The 23,225-nt window shown below is 43.1% G+C and overlaps 1 protein-coding gene across 1 annotated transcript; it reads left to right on the top strand.

Annotated features, from left to right (window-relative positions):
* The first annotated feature begins 1,561 nt into the window (after nucleotides 1–1,561).
* Nucleotides 1,562–21,696, top strand: PLCXD1 (phosphatidylinositol specific phospholipase C X domain containing 1). The gene is made up of 7 exons (XM_008498095.2): nucleotides 1,562–1,836; nucleotides 5,546–5,683; nucleotides 8,969–9,105; nucleotides 12,340–12,468; nucleotides 14,581–14,736; nucleotides 20,050–20,233; nucleotides 21,160–21,696. Exons 2-7 carry the CDS (start codon nucleotides 5,572–5,574, stop codon nucleotides 21,450–21,452), a joined length of 1,011 nt encoding a protein of 336 aa, XP_008496317.1. The 5' UTR covers nucleotides 1,562–1,836; nucleotides 5,546–5,571; the 3' UTR covers nucleotides 21,453–21,696.
* The last annotated feature ends 1,529 nt before the right edge of the window (nucleotides 21,697–23,225 follow it).

Raw genomic sequence — 23,225 nt, 5'->3', positions numbered from 1 at the left:
CACAGAAATAGCTTTCAAATTTTCCTTTCCACAATCATGTTTCCCCTGCAAGTCCAAACAACTTCACACAGGTTTGCTTTACAGGACCAGAACCATGCCTGGCTCTACTGTATTGTCATGATGGTATTCAGAGGCTGCCTGACTGTTGCTTCTGCTTCACAGTCTTAACTTTCTAAGTGAGTGAAAAATTAAAGTTGGCTTTGCCTGATTTTTCCTCCTAACTTTTTCTGCTTGAAATACTTCTCCATTTATTTCATTTGATAAAGATCACAGTAATACTCCTCAGTAGCTGTTCACAGCTAATTTCTATCATTGTCATGCAAAAATACACAGCCTTTAAATACTATCTTGCCTTTCGTACAGTCTCCTTTGCTCTACTTCATACCTTTTGGTATTTTGTCCTTTTTGTGCCTAGCTTTGCAGCCTGCTGCACATTTATTCTGCATCTAGTTTCAGGTAGTTTTGTGATACTAAACAACAGCCTGAACTGTGGCATAACCCTGAAGCCCAGGCAGCCCTGCCATCCTGGGGCTCACGGGGATGACATGGGTACCTGAATGTTGACCTGGGTCAGCTGCTGCTGTTGGCACAGTTTGTTTTTATTTCTGTACAAGAATACTGTTCTTCCTTTTGCTCTGCCTCATGTAAAAATGAGATAGAGAAAAAGGAGTATCAGGAAAGTATGTATTTTCATTAAGAAGCACAACACTGCAGCAGCCTGAATGATCCTGGAGCAGTCAGATCTCAGTTCTGTGGTAGCTGACCCTCTAGGTATGCTCCCCTATGGAGGATAAAGGGAAGTGAATCTTTATCCATTATTTCCATTGCAGTGAGTTTCAGCTCACCATTCTTTATTTATGGGGATGTGTATTTCAATGTGCTTTTGGAACAGGGTGATTCAGTAAGGAAGCTTCCTTCCTCCACCACTCAGCCTTTGGGAAGGCTGTGGCAGAATTCTGCTTCCAAAATCACACTGAGGATTTGCATGCTTGCCCCTGCATGCCATTCACTCTCTCATTTTCCTCCTGCCTCCGTACAGAGTGAAGCTTTTTGAGGAGCTTGCCAAGATTTCTCCTAGGTGCCATAATAAATATGAGTGAATTGCATTACTGATGATAGGCTGTATGGGCTGTCAAGGAGGGAAAGAATTAGTGAATTGTAGGTTAGCTCTGAAGAAACTGAAGACATAGGAACTCTGTTGGACAAACCAGGCAATCAAGGTACTAATATATATATATATACACATATATAAAAATATGTATATATATGTATATATATGTATAAAAATATGTGTATATATATATGTAAAGCTTTTTTATTATTTTTAGTAATAGCTTTTAATAGGTTGCCCAGGGAAGCTGTGGCTGCCCCCTTCCTGGAAGTGTTCAAGGCCAGGCTGGATGGGGCAACCTACCCTTGGGCAGAAGGCTTGGAATCTTTATGGTCCTTTCCAAACTAAATCATTCTATGATTCTAAAGGCAGATGAAGCCTGGATGGCTACATACTATTACTTGGGTGTTCATCCCCCACCTCCCTGGCATGTCCTTGCCTGTCCCCTGCCTGCAGGTCCCTCCCCACAGCAGTGCACCTTCAGCCCACTGCGTGTCTCACCTGCGCTGTGCGGGCAGCGCCGCTCAACCAGAGCCACCTCCCTCTTCTTCCTCCTCATCTCTCTCGCCCCTCCTTCAGCCTCCTCACAGCTGTGGTCACTTGACCGGGGTAAAGTGAGGCCGGGCGGATTTTGCCCCAGGGCGGGCAGCGTGCGGCGTTCCGCCTGCAGCGGCATCTGTGGGGCTCCGTGAAGCGAGGGGATGGAAACGGAATCCTTCAGCGGAGTAAGTAAAACAATTTTATAAACAAAACAAAAAGAAACAAACAACCCCCTCCCCCCCAAAACAACAACAAAAAAACCCAACAAAAAAAACCCAATAAAAAAAATAAATGAAAAAAGAAAAAAGAAAAAAAAAAAAAGAAAGAAAAAAAGGAGGAAAGAAAAAAAAAAAAAAAGAAAGAAAGGAAGTGAGGAGAGGGGAGGGAGGAATCTCTGGAATCTCTCTTCCGGAGGGTCCGGTGGGCCAGCGGGGTGCTGGGGGGGCGGTGCTGAGCCCCTCTCCCGTGGCATCGCCCCTGAGTTTGGCAGGACGGGCAGGTCACTCCTGGCATTTGGGGCAGTTCTTGTCAAAATGCTTCCTGTAATTCCCATGACGTTCATTAGCTTCTGGGTAGGCTGTAGACAACGCTTGAATTGTGTCATCATCAAACTTCATGAATCATTTCTCCTGCTGGGGATTGTGTGGTGTTTGGGCATTGCCCAGCTCTCGGGGCTGGTGGGGCTTCGTGTGCAAGGACATGCTTTGGACATAACCTGGGGGAGATCCCACCCCATGCTCTGGGTGTCCTGAGGTTAGAGCACTGTGATCCCTAGTGTCTTGTCATGTTTGCATCTTTTATTGCTTTTTTATTGTTTGTGTCCTCTTGGAATTCTCAAAATGTAACTTGTGCCTGCACTGTGATTGCTCAAGATACTGGTAGGCAGCTGGTGTGAAGAACTGGAGTGAAGGTCCTGTGGACTTCCTCAGTCTGAAAGAGGGGAGTAAAGAAACAGTTCCCCTTTGCTAAGTATAGGATTTAGTCATGTGAGGCGGTAGCTAATGGTTGTAATTTCACTCCTCCAGGCAAGCCTTGGTTTCTGCCTAAAGGATATGGCACATCTCAAACACAAGTTGGCAGCTGAATTTGGAAGCTGCTGTGTGAGCTTCTAGGGCTTTGCATTGCACAGGGGATCAGGCCAAAAGCTGGTACCATCACTTCTGTATAGGACTTGATCAGCAGACAGCTGTGGTGCTGGTGCTCCTGCTGTGCACCAGCAGTGGCAGCCATCTGTCCCCAGCCTCAGTGTGCTGGGGAGGGAGGTAGGAAGAAGAAGAGGATGAGATGTGAAACTCTGTGTTTGTGTGCCTGCATTATGGCTTGGTCTTGCTGTTTCTGCTCCCTCCTGGCTTTCCCCAGGCCCAGCAGAGCACTCTCCTGTGTCCAACAGGTCCAACAGTGACTGGGACATCGATGGCAGCTTGTGCCAGGTTGAGAACCTCCTGCCTATGGCCTTTACCTTGGCTAATGCCAGGGGACCTGTTTTACAGCCCAGCAAAGCTGATCACGAGGCTTGCTGCCTCTTCTGGGGCTTTGTCTGGAAACAGGTTGCCCATAGAAAATGTGACTGCCCCCTCCCTGGAAGTGTTCAGGTTGGATGGGGCTTTGAGCAACCTGATCTAGTGGGATGTGTCCCTGCCCATGCAGGGGGATGGAACTAAACTACCTTTAAGGTTTCTTCCAACCCAAATCATTGTCATTCTCAGTGTGGGCCAGAACTGTGCTACCCTGACTCAGTGGTGAACTGGTAGCAGGGACCAGGACGGCAGAAAACCAGCTTTTTTTCTTTAGCCATGGGACTGTGCCTGTGTTAGCCAAGCTGAAGTGGTGAGAGCACGTGGTGGGAAAAGAGGGTGACAGCAGGTATACTCACACCCTTGAACAAATACTGGGAGCACTGTCTGTGCAAAGGAGCTTGTGCCAGGCTGAGGGGTGGCTGGCCAGTGAGGCTTTCGTCCTTGCTGCTTGCTGAAGGGCTGCATGCCCACTCTGGGGTGGGAGGTGGTGTGGGTCTCTGAGGAACAAAGGAATGAGGTAGCCACAGTAGCTCTGGAAAGAGAGCTGCAGACCCTAAAGAAATGAGAAAAAGCAGTGCTTATGGGTTAGGTTTCAGGATCCATGTAAGTGCTGCTGTGTGCCAGAGCATTTCATCCTCTCAGCTCTTGTTGGCTTCAGTGCTGGGGGAGGAGAAAGGGTATCAGGGTATCCAGTCTTTTGCAGCTACTAGAAAGCAACGTTGTTTGAAGATATTGCAGCCCTTGTCCAGCCTGATGCTACATGGTACATAGACTAGAGCAGATCGGTGCTGGGTGAGCAGTGATGTGCAATCTGAGGAAGTACAAACCACAGAAGAAGGGGACAAGGTCTTAAGTTGTGCCAGGGGAAGTTTAGGTTAGATATTAGAAAGAATTTCTTTACGGAGAGGGTGATCAGGCATTGGAATGGGCTGCCCAGGGAAGTAGTGGATTCTCCATCCCTGGAGATATTTAAAAAGAGACTGGATGTGGCACTCAGTGCCATGGTCTAGCAACCGCAACGGTGGTTCAAGGGTTGGACTAGATGATCTCTGAGGTCCCTTCCAACCCAGCCAATTCTATGATTCTATGATTCTAAGGTCAGCTGCAGACCTCCACTGCCAGAGCAAGGGGTCTGCAGGAGGCAGAAGCTTGGCCTGTTAAATTGCAGAGCCAGGGGATGAGTAACTTGTTCTGCTTGAGGTCTGAACTTTCTTCCAAGACTAAGAATACCAGACCGGGAATTAAGAGAGCATTTGCTTATACAGAACAAAAAAATCTGCGTTTTATTTTTCCCCTAAATAAATCCATGGTGATTTTTCCATTGGGTTTTGCTCTAGGCCCATCAAATGTATGTTGTTTGTTTATAATAAGGAGACAAAAGGGGCAAGAGGGGAATGAAACCACTTCTTTCCTGCTTGCTCAATGGCCTTGTGTGTATGGATAAGCTCTGAGGCAGCCACTCTTCGCCAGGAGGAAATCCCCAGGTTATTCACTGAACATGTGCAGCCTGTGTCATTGGGTTGGGGTGGTTGGGCATTTCCCTCCTTTTGCATCATCCCGTTCTTACCTTAACTGGGGTGGCAATACTCAGAGCAAGCAGTTCAAAGCCACACTGAATGCACAGTTAAGGTAGACTGGGTGAGTGATGCTACACACATTGGTAGATATAAAAGCAGATTGTATCTGTTACGTGTGGTACCAATATAAAACTCAGGAATGCAGTTCCTAAACTTGTCTTTCAGATGACCCTGTGCGACTGCCAAACCCCAAAATGTTTTGCACCATTTTTAAGGAAACCACAGATTCTTTATATAAGCAGCATGGCTTACTTGTAAATCTGGAAAAAAAAATAACTACCTCCCAAAAGCAACCCAAAGAAAACTTGGGGGAGAAGCAGTCTCAGGGATGAAGGTGTCAAAATGCAGCAAAAGGGATTGAGGACCAGTGAGAAGTTTGGCAGATCTGGGAGCACAGCAGCAGGACCCAGGACAGGGTCAGGACAAGGCTGCAAAGGTTCAGGGAACAAATAGTGTTTCACACTGCAGGTAGGTTACTCCTAGCAGTGTTGCAATAGTTAATGTAGACAGTCATTTCTCCATACCAACAGAGCTGCACATATTTGTCTTGGCTCCGTTTTTCTTTCAGTGGGTCAATTTCCATGCATAGCTGGGGCCCTCCCTTGGCATTGTGTAGCAAGGCAGTGTTATCAAAAGCAGTGGATGTTGTGGCCAAGAAGCTCTTGACACTTTGCTGCCTCTACTTGAGGGAAGGGTTGACACTTATAACGTGTATAAATTTGTTCTGCACAGGTGCAATGGCATTAATTCAACCACTGTACATACAACGTTTCTTTTTATTTTCTTTTTTTTCCTCCCAGAACATCAGGTCCTAGAGCAGGCACTAATGGATGGCCCTTTGCAAACCTCCATTCAGGTGTGCCATGAAAATGGTCAATGGATGTCACAATTACCAGAGAAGCTCTGGGATATTCCTCTCTATAACTTAGCTCTTCCAGGTAAAGATCAACATTTGTTCTGTGCCTTGTTAGTGTGTCTTTTAAACATTGGAGCATCCTGTTTGTCCCATTTCAGGATGGCTACATTTATTATTTGGGTCAGTGTGTGGGAGAAGGGCTTGCGGGAGGGTTTGTGTGACGTGTGTGTGTGCATGTGAATACTTCTAGTACGGAATGTTTGGGGGTTCTTGGAGGGGAGGAGGGGGAAAAGCATTTTGTTTGTTTGTTTGGCTTTTTTTGGTGGAAGAAAATAAAGAGGGACTTCTTTGCAGTCTCTGGGCACCAACTTGTTTGATCAGTGTTAATCTGAGCATTTATTTATCTGGGCAACGGTAAGGTTTTTCTAAGTCATTCTTGCTATTTCCTACATAATAAAAGGGTTCCAAAAGAAGAGATAATATTTTACCTTACTGTTTTTTTCTTTGTACTGTTTAAATGAGGCTTTGAAGGTATGAAAAAAGAAGAATGGAGATTTTTAATGAACACTTTTGTTGTTATTAATGTAGAGTGGGATTTTCTGTATGACTCTTCTTATGAAAACTGGATTTCTCCCATTATGGATAAATACATCTATGATATAGCTGGTGTACTCATTGATGTTACATTCAGATCTGTGTGTCATTAGCCTTTCTTTGGCAATACTATCACTTCTCTCTGCTGGCTTGGATAGAAGGGCCTTTGTGTTTGTTTTGTGTTTATTTTTATCACTTTGTCCTAACAAGTTATTGGAAAACCAGTTTGGCATTTGGGCAGGCACTGGAGGGATCAGTTCTGAGGGATTCCCTTTCCCTCCACAATGGAAATGGTACTAAAAAAAAATCTAGCACAGGTTTCTCTCAGACCTGTAGATGAGAGGTAGTTTGGGTGGAAAGCAGCACAGCATGTTGAACTAATGGAGTGTGGAGTCTTGATTAAAATGGAAAACCAGGAACTTATTTCATGATGACTTCTTGGATGTTTAATTTTAATTGTTGTTAACATCAGAACAAGTGGACCTCTCAGTTTTGGATAAAGCCTTTTCAAGGGGACCCCAGGCCAGGTGTCATAAAGAAAATCTAGATTTCTTATTTAACCATCAAGAAAACAAGTATCTAACAACACACAAGAAAGGTTCTGTTTTCTTCTCCCACCTTACAAAAATGCTTTAAAAAGTCAGTAGCATACTCAGTGTTTGGTGGTTTGTGTTTTTGGTTTTTCATTTTTTTTCTGGAAGAGGAGCCATGTTGTTTCTAAAAAAGCTTTCATAGTGATGTTTCTTGGATGTTACAGAAAGATGAGAACCTGCTGTTGTGTGTCTTTGACTCCCTGGCTCTTCCCATTACTGTGATCATGTTATTCATGTGAATGCTTGTTTTTCATGTGAATATAACTGCCTGGAGAATGAAGAACAGTTGAAGACAAAGCCATTCTGGCAAATGCTGGAGGACTTTCACAGAGCATTTCAGGCTATTTGCTTGAAAGATTTTGGTGTCTGTCCAGCTGACCTACAAAATTGGTTTATCCCAGGTCAGAATGAAAGCAGGTTAAGACAGCCCTGGCATTTTTTCAGAGTGAACAATGCCTGAGGGAAGCCCAGTTTGGACATGCAAGCTTATCTCAGATAGGGAGACAACAAAGCATGTGAGAAACATGAGAGAGTGCATTCTGCAAGCATGACAAGGAGACAGAGGCTCTCTGTAACCAGTGCTGTGTTTGCATCAGCTTCAGCACAATGCTGCTGCAGAGATGATGTTGTTCCAGGCTCTGCAGCCAGATGGTTTGGTGTTATCTCATATCTTTGCATTGTGTTTGTTGTGTCATAGATATACCTGTCTTCCTTTCATGATAGTAACTCACTGACATCACAGGAAGACTCCTAAATGAAAGGTTACTATCAATATGCTGATTTGCATCAGTAAATGCAACTCCCATCAATGGCATCCTAATAACTTCTCTCATATTTGGATTTTGTCCATGGGTATTTAAAGGTTTGACTGTTACATCTTGTAAGACAAGCTTCTTTGGTTGCATGCCCTCATTATTGATCATCTGTCTGCAATGAGTTTGGTTTGAGTCTTTAAAGCAGGAGAATGAGCAGAAACCAGATTTTAAAAGGTGAAAAAAATTAAGCAAGACTTTCAACAGTTACAAAGAATTTTCTGTACTTCAAATGCAATCTTCCCCTTTCTCTTTGGCCATCAAAAATATTGCCATTGGACACCAGTAAGACTGACCACTCAAGAAGGCTGTTACCTACCACCAGTGAATGAATTGACAGAGGACTTAAAAACAAAAATTACATGCAAATTCCTTGCAGATACTCTGTAATGATCACAAGTCTCTTCACTGAGTTTTTAGCTTTTCTTATCGATGCTGTATTAAATCAGAAGAAATAATGGAGCAGAAAAAACTAGGAAAATCACTGGCTGCCTGCTCTGAAGATGCTATGAGTTGTAAAAGAGTTTCCTTTAAACAGGATGCAAGAGATGTGTTGGATTTATTAAGACTTCAAAGAAGTCAAATATTTGGGCAGGTTCTACTTGGCTCTGATGCTTAAGCCTGCCCCTGGGTAATTCCCTGTGCTGGAAATTGTCAGGTGATTTTTGAAGTCCGTAAGAGGTGGATCTTGTCCATCTATAACATGTAAACTTAGACTTGGATTTGCCTCGGAAACCTTCAAGCACCGACTTCTTATATTGTTTTTGTAGAGAATGTGGAGTTCTGAAGGGCATTTTAATCAGGTATTTAAAATACAAATGCTTGAAGTGCCAAGTTAGGAGTTCATCTACTTAAAGGTGTAAGAAGATTAGTTTCTGCTTGCAGTTATATCTTCCTGTGCAGAGATGATGGGATTGGAGTATGAAATGCTGCATTTGGACACTCTGAAAGCAGAACAAATTCTAGATAAATTCAGCCTTCAGCTACTTATTCCCTGAAAAAAAGTAGGTTTTTACATCAAGATAATTATTTTCTTGGAAGATGCTAGTCAAAAATGGGCCATTTTATTGTGGTTTGAGGGAAACAACAATGTTTAGTTTGGATGGGGACTGCCTTGGTGAAAATGCCTTCCCTCAATGCCTTCCCTCCAGGAGGATTTCACACTAAGCTTAGTACTGTCAGGTGAGCAGCCTCTGCAGAAGAGGCCACCTTTTTGCCATAACTACATAGGCTGACAGTCAATAGAGATGTGTGATTTGGAAATGGGGTGGCATGTCAGGTGTGCACGTGCAGTGTGACCACCTCTGTTGTGGTGCTTGAGAAGTTAAAAAATTTCATTTCCCATCCCTTTATTTTTGGATTCTACAGGGAGTCACGACACTATGACCTACTGCTTGGACAGGAGCTCTGCTGTTAGTAGCAATGAATCCAAGATGGTGAAGTTTTTAAGCAAATGCATGCCCTGCATTGTGCACCCCATAATTATGAAGTGGTCTACAACACAGGTAACTCTTCTCTAGCATTCTCATCCTGCCTGGGCAAAGTCAAAACTTGTGTTGCAGTGATGGGAGTGGTCACTCTCCCATGTGCAATGGAAGAACAGCCTGCTACTCAGAAAGCTGTGTCCTTGTGTGACACTGTGCTTGAGTGCTGTGGTTTAACCCTATCTAGCAGCTCAGCCCCAGGCAGCCACTCCCTCACACTCCTCTGGTGGGATGGGGGGGAGAATTGGAAGGGTAAAAGTGGGAAAGCTCATGGGTTGAGACAAAGACAGTTTAATAGTAAAGCAAAAGCCACACACACAAGCAAAGGAAAACAAGGAATTCATTCACTACTTCCCCTTGGCAGGCAGGTGACCTCGACTCCATCACATGTAATGGTTCCTTGGGAGGACAAATCCATCACTCCAAATGTGCTCCTGCTTTCTCCTTCTTCTTCCCTCAGCTTTACATGCTGAGCATGATATTGTCTGGTGTGGGATATCCCTTTGGTGGGTGGGGGTCAGCTGTCCCAGGTGAGTCCCCTCCCAATTCCCTGTGCACCCTCAGCTTCCTTGCTGGTGGGGTGGTGTGAGGAGCAGAAAAGGCCTCGACTTTGCAAGCACTGCTCAGCAATAGCTCAGCCAGCCCTGTGTTACCAGCATTGTTTTGGTCACAAATCTGAAACACAGCCCCATACTAGCTACCATGGAGAAAATTAACTTTGTCCCAACCAAAACCAGCACACTGGTGTATGAGATAGGTGCTGCACATACTAGATTTTTTTTTTTTTTTTTTTTTTTGAGGGGGGGGGAAGCGTGTAGGAGTGGCAGGCATGATACACAGACAAAGGTGTTGCTTAAGGCTGACCACTTGGTACTAGAAACTCATCTTATTTTTAAAATATTTATTGTTATAAATAACATATATTATTACTATAATCAAAAGATGTTTTTCACTTTGTTCAGGAAGTAATGCTTGTCATTTTTACTATCACTGTTGTAGATGTCAGTTGTTTTCCTCATCTATATTGTGTGAGTATTTCACCAAGCAGCAGACACAAAAATCTTGTTGGAGTTTATTTTACCTAAAGATTAAGAGAATAAAGGTGTTGTTCATCATGTAAGGTTTAGTTAATTTTTAAAAGTGTGTAAATAATAAGCTAGTAGTTATCCCTTTGTTCCTCACTAATGTATATTAAAGACAAAACTGGGGATCATGATTTAAGCTAGAGCTTTTGAAGATTTTTCTAAAGAACAGGCTTACCTAGCATCAAAGACATGCCAAAAATCTTTTCACTTTTGTTCTTATTGAAGGAGTAGTTCATTATTAAGGAGTTAAAACTGAATAGCTGATGAATGGTAGTAATTATGCCTAGGCTTCATTTGTTGCATTTGAGCAGCCCTGGCAAACTGAAGTCTTGGACACCACAAGATATTGAATATGTAATTGCAGTGATGAGTTGATGTGGGAAGGCTCTCACTTAGCACAGTGTCTTGCACTGAGCTGCTTTTTGCTTTGGGACTGAAGTTGATGGAAGATTTAGGTACCAATGAAGTGACCCTGCTGGTGACAAACAAGCTCCTTACACCACTGGAGTCCTTTTCAGGTCCAAGTGCAGTGTGCTGAGTGGGATTTGGGCTGGTGCTGATGGGAAAGAGGCACTGCTGCAATCATGCCCCTCCTTGGCTCTTTGGTGCTCAGGTTATCTTTGCAAGGAGGTGACTCCACCTGTTGGTATCCAGAACAGAGATCAAGGAACCTTACCAATGGTAGGACCCAGAGGTTCCTCTATGGCCCAGTGCCTAGGAGGTGGTGCTTGGCTGGAACCCTGCCTGCTCCAAGTGGCAGTCTAGAGGCTCAGATATTTCAAATATTCTCTCCTGTGGGGATGGTGAGACACAGGAATGTGTTGCTCAGGGAAGCTGTGCCCGGCCTCTCCCTGGAACTGTTTAAGGACACGATGGATAGAGTTTGGAGCAACTGGGTCTAGTGGGAAGTGTCCCTGCCCATGGCAGGGAGGATGGAACTGGATGATCTTTAAGGTCCCTTCCAACCCAAACTATTCTGTGATTCTGTGATTTTCTGCAGAGTGGCTGATGTCAAATGTGTAACTTCCACTCATGTCCTGGATGTCTGGAGACTGCAGCACTGAGCAGCACTGATCCCCAGGGCTTCCTCTTAAACTTTGCTCTTGAGGGGCGATGTTCATACTGTCTAATTCAGTATCCCAAGCCAGGGGACTAATTAGAGACCTTTCAAATGAAGGTGGGAATTGAGCACTGATCCTTCCTTCAGCTGCTCTATCCTGGTGGAGACCAAGCAGGCACAGAGGGAGTTTCTGGCTTAAGCACCACCTGCACCCCAGGGCGTGTAGGACTGGGCTGCTCCTCAGCCCTGCAGGGCAGGCACAGCCTCTGGGGTGTGAAATTCCTATCCTAAGGACAGAAAGTTAGATGGCTGCAGTCATCCTGCCCTGTGGCTTAAGCTCTGTCTTGGCACTAAGGCTACTAATGTGGTTATTCAGGCACATTGCTTTGTATTGATGTAGCCTTTGCTGAATCCTAAAAACACCTAAAACTGTTGGCTAGAGCAGGTTGAACTGAGAGAAATTAGTGTTTAAATGTGTTTTATTAAACTAATTCAATTCTCTTATGCAAAGAGAGCCTTGATACAGATAAGAGAAAGATCATTTGGGACTTTTTGCTTTATCACCTGTTTAATTCAACCCTTAAATCTGAGGTCTTAAAGAGGTCTGAGGGAAGTTGAAATAGAGAAGGACCTCTGTTTTGTAGGTTAATTCCAACTTTTAAAGAGACTTAATCTTGAAAAAGAACAATAGCAAGTACTTTTTTTCTATTTTTGTTTCTCCTTCTGTTAAAGATGAATGAGCTCCACAGAGACAACCATGGTAAAGTCTTTGATCTAATAAAATAAATACAGCATTTCTAAGGTGCTGATCCTGCAATTTTTGTTCATACAAAGAGTCTTGTGAGGAGTAGTAATGTATTTATGCACTGGTTAATGGTTCTTTGCCCTTGTGTTCTGAAATATGCTGCAGGAAAATTGGGATCCCTCATGGCAGAGAGTAAAATACTTCACAAGTTGTGACTTGGTGTCATTAGGGTGGCATTTTACAGATGAAAGAGCTGAGAAAAATGTCATAGGGCTAACTTCTTACACTTTTTTTTAGATTTGTAAACTAAAGAAACACATGCCTCCCAAACCCTCAAGACCTTTGTCTTCTGTTTCACCTTACAGGTACTGACTGTGACAGAGCAGCTTGAGGCTGGAGTTAGATATCTGGATTTCAGGATTGCCCACAAGGCTCACGATCGATCTATGAATTTGTACTTTGTGCATATGGTTTACACAACTGTTACTGTACAGGTATTGGCCTTACCTTTGGGAGAGCTGTAAAAACAGCACTGTTTCTTTTATTTAAGAGCCATCATAATCTGAAAATGCTGGCCCAAGGTTTTCTGAGTAAATTATTTGTTTTCTTAATGTGAGGACTTCAAACTAGAGAAAATCAGCAGGGCTGGACATTAGGTTCAGCAGCTCTGTCACAGTTTAACACTGTCCTGGCAATTAAACCGAATGACAGGTGCTCCCTATAAATCCCCTCCCCTCCGTGATAAAGAAAGGAGAGAGAATAAGGGAGACTTATGGGTTGGAAACTAAACTACACAGCTTTAATGAAACAGTAATGATAAAAAGTAAAAAAATTACTAAATATATACAAATATACAGGAAAATTGATACCACGTTCCTTCCCCCATCTTCCCCAATAACTCTCACGTCACCACCGAGGCTGCAGGGCAGCCCTGGGAAAGTCCAGGCTGGACTCCTGGGGTCAGCAGCAGTCAGGAACTGGAGGCAGGGACACACAGATTCAGGCTGGCACGGATCAGGACCACAGGCAGAGGAATGGATGGAATCCTCCCAGGATGCTGAACCAAACAGGGAATGGGTGAAGAAGGGGAAGCAGAAAGGGCAGGAAGGGGTTTGACCCTTGTGATCGCTTAAATTTATACTGAGTATGATGTGTATGGGATGGAATACTCTGTTTGGTCAATTCTGGCATTTATCTTGTCTGTTCCTCCCCAAAGGAGGGCTGCAGGTGGGACCTTTTTACTCCTTCTCTCCCTCTAGAGGGCAAAATGTTCCTCAGAGCTGAGCAGTGTCCTTGGCTCTGCACACCGGTCTCTGGCTGTAACTATAAACATCGAGTGTTATCAGTCTCAGAAGCAGACACTGTCTGAGAAACTTGCTGTTAATTTCAGCAAGTGCAGCTACTTTCAAGAGACTGAGCTGAAAGCAAAAGTACAAGACAGAAAATCACCTTTATCCTGGCCCAAACCAGGACAAGCTCCAAGTGAGACTGAGGCATTAATCAATTCCTCATCCTCAAACTGGAGTTGCTGTGCCTTGCTCTTCACTACCTAGATCCTTCCTGATGTTTCTCAGGTTTATCCTGCGTTGTCCCAGGATTTTACCCAGGACACTGCTTCACTGGTAAGGAGAGAATTTAACAAAGAGAAGGACGTAGTTAAAGCCTAATAAAGTCACAGAAGCACTTTTTTTTGTTTTTGAGGAAACAGTATTTCACTGACAGACTCAAGTCTGGACCCCATGATAAAATCACTGTCAGCTACTGCAAAGAAACTACTGTGAGTTGCACTTTGCATGTGCTGTGTCACTGTGGAGCCCTTTACATCTTCTCTCCATTTGCTAGGACCTGTACAGCCATGCACAACCAGCTAATGCAGCTTTTAACTTGTAGACTGTCTAGATTTCTGTTTCATGCTCATGTGTGGGAACCTTTCATGTGTTGAGGTTTCCTGGTGACTGGAATGTTCATGTAAACAGTTGGATGCAGTGCCTGACTACCCTGCTAATTACATGTTGTCTTCAAGAAGATTTTTCCATAACAATGGGAAAAATGGGTCCTGTCATGTTCAGACAAGCACAGAGTTTTTCCTGGTTTCTGAATTTGTCACTAATATGTTGTGTGTCCCTACAGAAGCTTAAGGAGATGGGTTTACTGCTAACCTGCCTGTAGTTCATAGGTTTGTTATTTTCTTTGTCTGTATTTATCCTGTTTTAAATGAAGAACTTCAAACACACACTGAAAAGACCAATTTATATATTGACCAATATATTATGATCTATATATATATATATAATATATATACTATATAATATAATGCATATGCATTATATAATATATATAGTATATATGTGTGTGTATATATATATATATTTATATATTATGGTCAATAGGCCAATATTATGGATATTATCAAAATACAAAGCTATAACCACATTCAGCACAGACATGCAGGAAGTGGGGCCACATTTTGGGCAGTCAGATGGCCATGCTTCAGAGACCTGTGCTGAATCTCACTATTGTGATTGCAAGCCTAGTCTGTTGCTTTTATGTCCTTTTTCTTGCATAGCATAAATTATTTTCTAAGTTGTCATCACTCTCTCTTGTAGGATATTCTGTGGGAAGTGTTAAGGTGGTTGGAAACTCATCCTCGGGAAGTTGTTATCTTAGCCTGCAGGAATTTTGATGGATTAACCAAGAAACTTCATTGTCATCTTGTTTCCCAAATAAAAGAGGTTTTCCGGAGTAAACTGTGTTCCAGAAACGTAAGTATGAGATCCTTTTTTTTCCTCCTTTTTGAAGAACGATGTAATGATGTAATACAGTGAGAACTCTGGTTCCAAATCTTGAGATGTTCTACTTCTGCTGTATATTTAACCTAGGGACAGTAACATTTACTGCATCAGAGATTGGCCTTTACCTAATAAAATTGAGAATGTAAAGCAAGACTGCATCTCACAGCATGGAGAGGGGAATTAAATGTGACTGTCATGTCTGCTGAGTTCTGGGACAATAATAGGGCCACAACTGCCATCCACTGTCCTGAGGTTTGTTTTAAAAAATAAAAAAAGTGTGTATGTCATACATATAGAACCATATTGGATGGAAAAGACCTCAAGTCCAACTGTTAGCCTGGCACACTGCCAAGTCCCTAAGCACCACATCTGCACATCTTTTAAATATCTTCAGGGATGGTGACTTCACTACTTCCCTGGGAAGCCTGATCCAGTGCCTGACAACCCTTTAGAGAAGAAATTCTTCCTAATATTCTACCCAAACCTCTCCAGGTGCAACTTGAGGCCATTTCCTCTTGTTCTTTTCCTCTTGACCTTGCTACAAGCTCCCTTTGGGGACTTATATAGTCCATATTATGCTTATAGGATTTAAATAGCCAATTTTCTGCCACTTCACAGCAGTAATTGTAAACAAATTTCTGTGTTATTGAGAACTGGGAGCCCTGGTGACAGAGGATATAAAGAAGGCAGAGGTGCTGAACGCCTTCTTTGCCTCTGTCTTTACTGCAGGGTTTCCGCATGAGCCCCAGATTCATTTAGCCCCAGAAGTAGTCAAGATAGATGAGGAGTTTGACATGGTAGATGAGGATTGGGTTAGGGATCAGCTGAGTAATCTGGACATCCATAAGTTGATGGGTCCAGATGGAATGCATCCAAGGGTGCTGAGGGAGCTGGCGGAGGTCATTGCTAGGCCACTCTCCATCATCTTCAGTAAGTCATGGGTAACAGGAGAGGTGCCTGAGGACTGGAGGATAGCAAATGTCACTCCAGTCTACAAGAAGGGCAAGAAGGAGGACCCGGGTAACTATAGACCGGTCAGCCTCACCTCCATCCCTGGAAAGGTGATGGAACAACTTGTTCTTGTCACTATCTCCAGGCATATCAAGGACATGGGGGTCATCAAGAGCAGTCAGCATGGTTTTATCAAGGGTAAATCATTTTTGACTAACCTCATAGCCTTCTATGAGGAAATTACTAGGTGGATAGATGATGGAAGAGCAGTAGATGTGGTTTATCTTGATTTCAGTAAAGCATTTGACACCGTCTCTCACAGCATCCTTGTAGATAAGTTGATCAAGTATGGGTTTGGTGATCAGGTAGTGAGGTGGATCAGGAACTGGTTGAAAGGAAGGAGTCAGAGAGTTGTAGTCAATGGGGCAGAATCTGGTTGGAGGTGTGTGACTAGTGGAGTCCCTCAGGGGTCGGTGCTGGGATCGGTGTTGTTTAATATCTTCATCAAAGACTTGGATGAGGGTATAGAATGTACCCTCAGCAAGTTTGCTGATGACACTAAGCTGGGAGGAGTGGCTGACACACCAGAAGGCTGTGCTGCCGTTCAGAGAGACTTAGACAGGCTGGAGAGTTGGGCAGAGAGAAATATGATGAAATTCAACAAGGGGAAGTGTAGAGTTTTGCATTTGGGGAAGAACAACCCGATGTCCCAGTATAGGTTGGGGGCTGACCTGCTGGAGAGCAGTGTAGGTGAAAGAGACCTGGGGGTCCTGGTAGACAAGAGGATGACCATGAGCCAGCAATGTGCCCTTGTGGCCAAGAAGGCCAATGGCATCCTGGGGTGCATTAGAAAGGGTGTGGTTAGTAGGTCAAGAGAGGTTCTCCTCCCCCTCTATTCTGCATTGGTGAGGCCGCACCTGGAGTATTGTGTCCAGTTCTGGGCCCCTCAGTTCAAGAAGGACAGGGAAGTGCTTGAAAGAGTCCAGCGCAGAGCTACTAAGATGATTAAGGGAGTGGAACATCTCCCTTATGAGGAAAGGCTGAGGGAGCTGGGTCTCTTTAGTTTGGAGAAAAGGAGACTGAGGGGTGACCTCATCAATGTTTTCAAATATGTAAGGGGTGAGTGTCAGGGAGATGGAGTTAGGCTTTTCTCAGTGGTGACCAGTGATAGGACAAGGGGTAATGGGTGTAAATTGGAGCATAGGAGGTTCAAGTTGAATATTCGAAAAAATTTTTTTACTGTAAGGGTGACAGAGCCCTGGAACAGGCTGCCCAGGGGGGTCGTGGAGTCTCCTTCACTGGAGACATTCAAAACCCGTCTGGACACGTTCCTATGCGAGGTACTCTAGGTGGCCCTGCTCTGGCAGGGGGGGTTGGACTAGATGATCTTTCGAGGTCCCTTCCAACCCCAAGGATTCTATGATTCTATGATTCTATGATAGTTTAGGTTGGAAGTGACCTTGACTTTCACCCTTTTGCTAGGCATCTCTAAAGGGTCTTCTCTGCATCCTCTTGTTAGGTCTTTGCAGGCAGCAGTACAACCTCTTTATAGTCTTCTTCATGCTGAATAGATTATCTCTCTCTCAGCCTGTACTTCTCCGTGATGCTCCAGCATTTCCTCGCTCTGGCTGCAAGATGCTGGACTCCAGCTCATCAGTGACTTTTTTTGTACTGGGGAAGCCTGCGCTTGAGGTACAGCTCTACAAGTGCTGAATAGAAGGAAAGAACTACTCTTCTTGACCTGTTGTACCTGGCAGCTCATGTCCTAGTTAGCAGCTGATCTTTGTCACACAGGCACACTGCTGCCTCCTGTTCAGCTTGATGTCCAGTTTGGACCTCCAGGTTGTTTTCTGCAAAGCAGCTTCCTAGCCAGTTAACATCATTCTGTTCTTGTCCATGGAAGTAGTCTGTGCAAGCTCAGGGCTTTGCATTGGCTTTTTTTTTGAGTTTCAAGAGGTTTCTGTCAGCCCAGGACTCCAGCATGTCAAGGTTCCTCTCTGCTCTCAGTACATTTCTGAGGGCATTGATTTTCTTTCCTGGACGTGAGCTGGAGCTGACCTTCCGACCAGCCAAATATGTTTTAGTCACCCCAACATCCAGAAAAGCCCTAATAGAAATAATCAGAAATTATTTGGTTGCTAAATATTAGAATTTGAAATTTCTAGCTTCATCTCTTTTTTTACAAGGTGTGGGAGCTTATAGCAGTTTAACAATTAACATTTCAAAGATGCACAGGAACAGAGGGTTTTCTCTGGAGATGTGAGGGGTACAGGATAATGATGACCCTGTTTGGGATTCGAATTCAGCCTTTGAAGCTGGTGTATCAGTAACAGTGAGTATTACCATTTCAAAGCATTTCATACAGCAGAGTTAAAATAGAACAATTCTCAGCAAAAGCAGGGGAGTCTGAACATCCAGGCCACAGCTGAATTACTGAAGACCTGAGTGACACAGTTTTATTGTTTCCCCAAATAAGTTGAGTGTGTAAATCACGGATGAGCAGAGCAATACTGGAGAAAACGGACAAATTTGCTTTCAGACACACAGCCAACTCTTAAAAGGCAAAAAGTTATTTACTAATTGCAAAAGGGGCAAGCTGCTGCTGATATTTGTTGAATGAATGTGATGATCTCAAATGGTTTGAGATCACATGACTGAAGAAAGAAGGTTTCTGAGTTGTGTCCAGAGGGAGGGAAGAAGGGCACTGGAGAAAAGTGAAGCAGGTGGACTCATTCTTCTCTCAAGCTTCTCTCAAGCAGGTGGACTTTATTTGTATGGGGACAGTTGCCAGCACAATGGATCTCATCATTTTTGCCAGTGATCCCATTGCAGGTTAGGTAGCTGTGGGGTCTTTGAGGATCACAGGTGCAGAGTTAACATCAAATAACCATGAGCTTGCTCATTTATTTTAAAACAATCTGGCAATACTCTTTCAAGGCTGCAACTCTGTCATTGTACCAAGTGTCAAAATATTTATGAAGCAACTGCTAAGTATGTAGTACTGGCACAGGCCACAGTGTGACAACATCACACCAAGTTTAAAATTTTAATTGCCTTAACTATTCAAGGTGTCTGCCTTTGATCTGGATTACTAGGATTGAAAAATCCCTTGTTAAACGTCTACAGTTTTGTTTCTGCTTTGTTTGCAAAATAAGCACCTGTGCTTGTACACATTTTTGTTAGCTTCTATTTTTGGCTCTTATCCCACATCCTTCCCCCACCCCTTTTTTCTTTTCTTTTTCTTTTTTTTCTTTTTATGAGGTTCCAGTTTCAGAAAGGAAGTTGGAGTAAAACAAAGGCTTCTGTCAACCACAGATTTTTGTAGTTTGAGTAGCTTGTGTCTTAATTTTCCTGTATTTTCTGACCTAATTAGGGCTTGCAGCTTCTTGCTCGTGGATGAACTAAGAGGGATTCCCATGTTCATTCAATCCTTAGGTCTCTTCAAAGACTTAAATAAAACCTTTTCTACTGCCTTTGGCTTTTATTTGAATTAATATGTTAAGTGGAACATCAAAAAGCCACCATTTGCTTTTCACAAGAACCAGACACAGCTTTTAACCACAACATTTGTAAAAAATCAATTACCTGTTAAATATACTGGTTTTGCAAATAAAACTAGTCAGAGGGCCTCATCTATGTCTGATGGTAACTTTTGAGGACTGGAAAATGTAATTTCATACTTAAACCCATTTAACTGACCCTTTTCAGCCCATCTATATGTAAAAGTTTCTCACTCAAGACTTCCCTCGTCTCAGTTCAACGTATCTGGAGCACCCCATTTCAGAAACTTTCCGCTCAGAGAAATCAGAATTAACATCTCTCTTAAAGACTTATTAAGTCTTACTTAGTCTTACTAAGTCTATTTAATTTAGTCTTACTCAGTCTTACTAAGGCTGTTCAATTTTCAGTGGCAAACTTGGATCAACAATATGGGGTGTTTGCCAAAACTATTCCTGCTTCTCTGTGAGTGCATTCCCACAGCTAGGTGTCGGGCTTTCCCTCCCCTCAGACCTCCTTTCACCACACAGCCTGTGTCTTCCTCAACTCATTTTCAGCAGGTGCACGAGGGCCAACATGGGGATGGTTTCTTTTGTTGCACAGGTGTAAGGACCTCGAGTTATGTACTTTACCATAGTTGAGTTGTTTGAGGAAAGGGGAAATCTGCTTATGTTCCCTGGCTCCTCTCGCCCCAGCCAACAACCTTAAGATGTGTGCTTAAAACCTTCAGCTGAACCTGTGCCTCTCTAGCACGGTGATGTTCAAGAGGTCAGAATCTGAACTTTGGGAATGCTGCTGTGTTGCTGACTTCAACCCAGGCACGCTTTGTTTTAGGTGGTGCCAACACTGAGGGCCATGTGGCAGCATGGCCACCAGGTTATAGTCTCATACGAGGAGGATGTGGAAGTGGTGCAGCACCGTGAGCTGTGGCCCGCGATCCCGTACTGGTGGGGAAACAAAACCACCACTCGTGGTCTTATCCGGTATTTGGAGCGCAAGAAGAGGATGGGACGTCCAGGTAGGCACAGGGAGGTACCCGGGGAGGGTGGGTGCAACAAGGGGCACCTACAGCAATGCAAAACAAGTAAGAAGTTGGGTGATCATCATGGGATTTAACCACTCTGTGCGTGAGGTGCAGAGCGCTCTGCCCACCCTCGGGCAAGTGCAATGTTTGTCTGTGGTGGTGCAAATACATGTGTCAGTGTCTGTAGGTGCAGGGTCTGTGTAAACTGAGCAGCTGCTTCACTGGAGTGATCCCGAGGGAAAGGAGCCCTCAGCCCAGCCCAGCTCGCTGGTGCTGTCATGTCTATAGTATGGAGATGCTTCCTCACCCACCCCTGGCTGCTTTAGGCAGTGCTGACAACGAGGGGAACACATTTCACTGGTTGCCTTGTGACAAGAAACCCTCACCAGGATGGTAGCTGCATGAGGAAATGGAAGCCCTCAAGCATGCTGGTGTAGTCTAAGCTGAAAGAAATGCAGTTCATCACCTCTGAGGCAGCTGTAATGTTGTGGGGTGAGAAAGGAGAGAAGTGCTCTCCAGGCAAGCTCCTCCGTCAAAGGGAAACGTACCCTGTGATCCCCTCTGTCACAGGGCAGGCCAAGTGTTTGGGAGTAATCTTTACAGAAGCAAACATGATTTACAAAGGAGAGTTAGTGCAGAATCTTCAGTCTGCAACGAGTAATTTAGGGAAATTTAGCTAAACTGGAATGGTTCACTAACTGGATTTGGTTCAGCAGCTGTTTACTACAGCACGCAGTGGCAAGAGGGGGAGACAGTCTACTGAAGCAGTGCTAGGGATATTAAACAATACAAAAAGACTCTGAAGTTAGTATTTTAATGATTCCCAGAGGAATGAGATCTGGAGCTCATGCAATGCTGAGCAGTTTCTGTTCTCCTCAAAGGAATTTTTAATGTGTGTCACCTTCTGATTTTTGTTTCAGAAAAATTCTTTGTAGCAGGGATTAATCTTACTGAAAATTTAAGGTACATTCTTGTACACCCATTTGGATCGTTGAAGAAAATGACACTCCAGAGTCTTCCATGCTTGAAAATCTGGGTAAGGAAGCAGTGTCCAGGACGAAAGAAAGACTGTATTAACATCATTGCTGGAGACTTCATAGGAAACAATGATTTTGTCAAAGATGTGATAGAACTTAACACAAAAATCAATCCTCCCTTACACTGTCAAAATAAAGGGGCTGGAACAAGCAGCACATCATTCTCAGCTTCTTAATCTGTGGAAACCTGAAAAGGCTTTGTCTACATTTAATGTGTCCTGGTTTGAACATCCTGGATCCCATAGAGGTCCAGTTAAATTAAACCAGGGGTGTTTTACAGACTTGGTAAGAAATGTGCTTTTGACATTGTGAGGGGTTCAAGGCCTTCTCCCAGAAAAGAGAGCAGACTTTGCTGAAGTCTTGCATAGTTCTCTGCTGCTGAGAACTATGGTATAGGTATTATAGGTATTATTTGCTTGGAGGTTCTTAGATTTTGTAGCAGTTGGCAATACTGAACGTACTAAGAACTTAAATCTTATTTTACATATAAGCAGAATGAGACATATGTCAGTAGCTGCATGAATTATTTTGTGGTAAGATTTTATCTTTTATAATTGCAAAGATATTCTGCATTCCTTGCAACTCCAATTCTCAGTCCTTTATATCAGTGTGAAAATGACTTGTCTGCTTTCATAGTTGGTGTTAAATATACAAAAGGAACAACTGAAGAACATTTTTGATATCTTAAAGATGCTGTATTGACTTTATTTTTATATATACACCAATACATCATTCATGTTGGAAATCCAGAAGTAGGTCTGTTGTTGTGTACTAAATTATCAATTCTGAGCTTCTTTACCAACAGCATTGTCACAAAACTCTGTTATTTGTAAGAGGTATGTGTATTTGAATATTTATTCTTTTATATATTCATGCCAGTTCTGCAGTGATAAAGATAAAAAAGTAGGCCCTTAGACAGTTGTCTGAGGTAATGAAAAGCATTTTATGCCTTACATTGCAAATGAAGAAATTTGAAACCAATTCCTTATCTATACTTAGGCTGCTCTAGAAATACAAATTCTTGGCTTCTGTCATGCTTATTTGGGGTTTCACATCGTGTGTTTTATTTAACTATTTTGGTAGCTCTATAATTATTTTTTCACTCAATAAGTAATTTTTGCTTATGAAAAAACTAAGGGCTTTATGCAGTTTGCCATTGCATAGTAATCCTATTTTTCTAATTGTTTAAAAAATGAACTGTGTGATAACAGATGCTCCTGAAGGCAAGAGAAATGACAAGCATTGGGACTAAAAAACAGGCATTGTGTGAAGTTCACTCTGCAGCTTCATCAATATACCTCACTTTTTACACACAGTTTATATGCAAAAGCTGAGTTCAGACCTCTGGCAAGGTGTTAATGTTTGCCATAGCTATTTGCAGAAGTTTGAAATCAACTGCTACCTGGTATCAGATCAAACTCACCCTAGACTTCTCAACATGAAAGACTAAGATGCTACCTTCTCATGCAATCTCTTGCAATTGCAGAATACATAGCAGTAAAAAACCCAAACATTCTATTTATAAAAATTACTTTCTAAGTGCATCTTTTACAGTGCTTTTTATCCTTGTTCTTTCCTCTGCATACTTCATACTGATTTTTTCTGCCTCCTTCTTGGACCCCCAGGTGGCTCATTACTCTGTGTAATAAAACTTGATCTCTAATATAGACTGAGATAGTTTTATTCTTCTTTCTGTGATGGATTGTTTTATTGGTTCCCAGTAGTAATTCATAACTCAAGTGACAGATCAGTTTTGGTTTTTTCCTTTGTGCAATAATTTCACACAAAATCCATGGTTTGCTGCACCTTAATCACAGAATCATAGAATGGTTTGGATTGGAAGAAACTTTAAAGATCATCCAGTTCCAACACCCCTGCATGGGCAGGGACACCTCCCACCAGACCAGGTTGCTCCAAGCCCCATCCAACCTGGCCTTGAACACTTCCAG

Source organism: Calypte anna, chromosome 1 (genome assembly GCF_003957555.1).
Source record: "Calypte anna isolate BGI_N300 chromosome 1, bCalAnn1_v1.p, whole genome shotgun sequence".
Lineage (NCBI taxonomy): Eukaryota > Metazoa > Chordata > Aves > Apodiformes > Trochilidae > Calypte > Calypte anna.
This window is presented reverse-complemented; position numbering and strand designations above follow the sequence as displayed.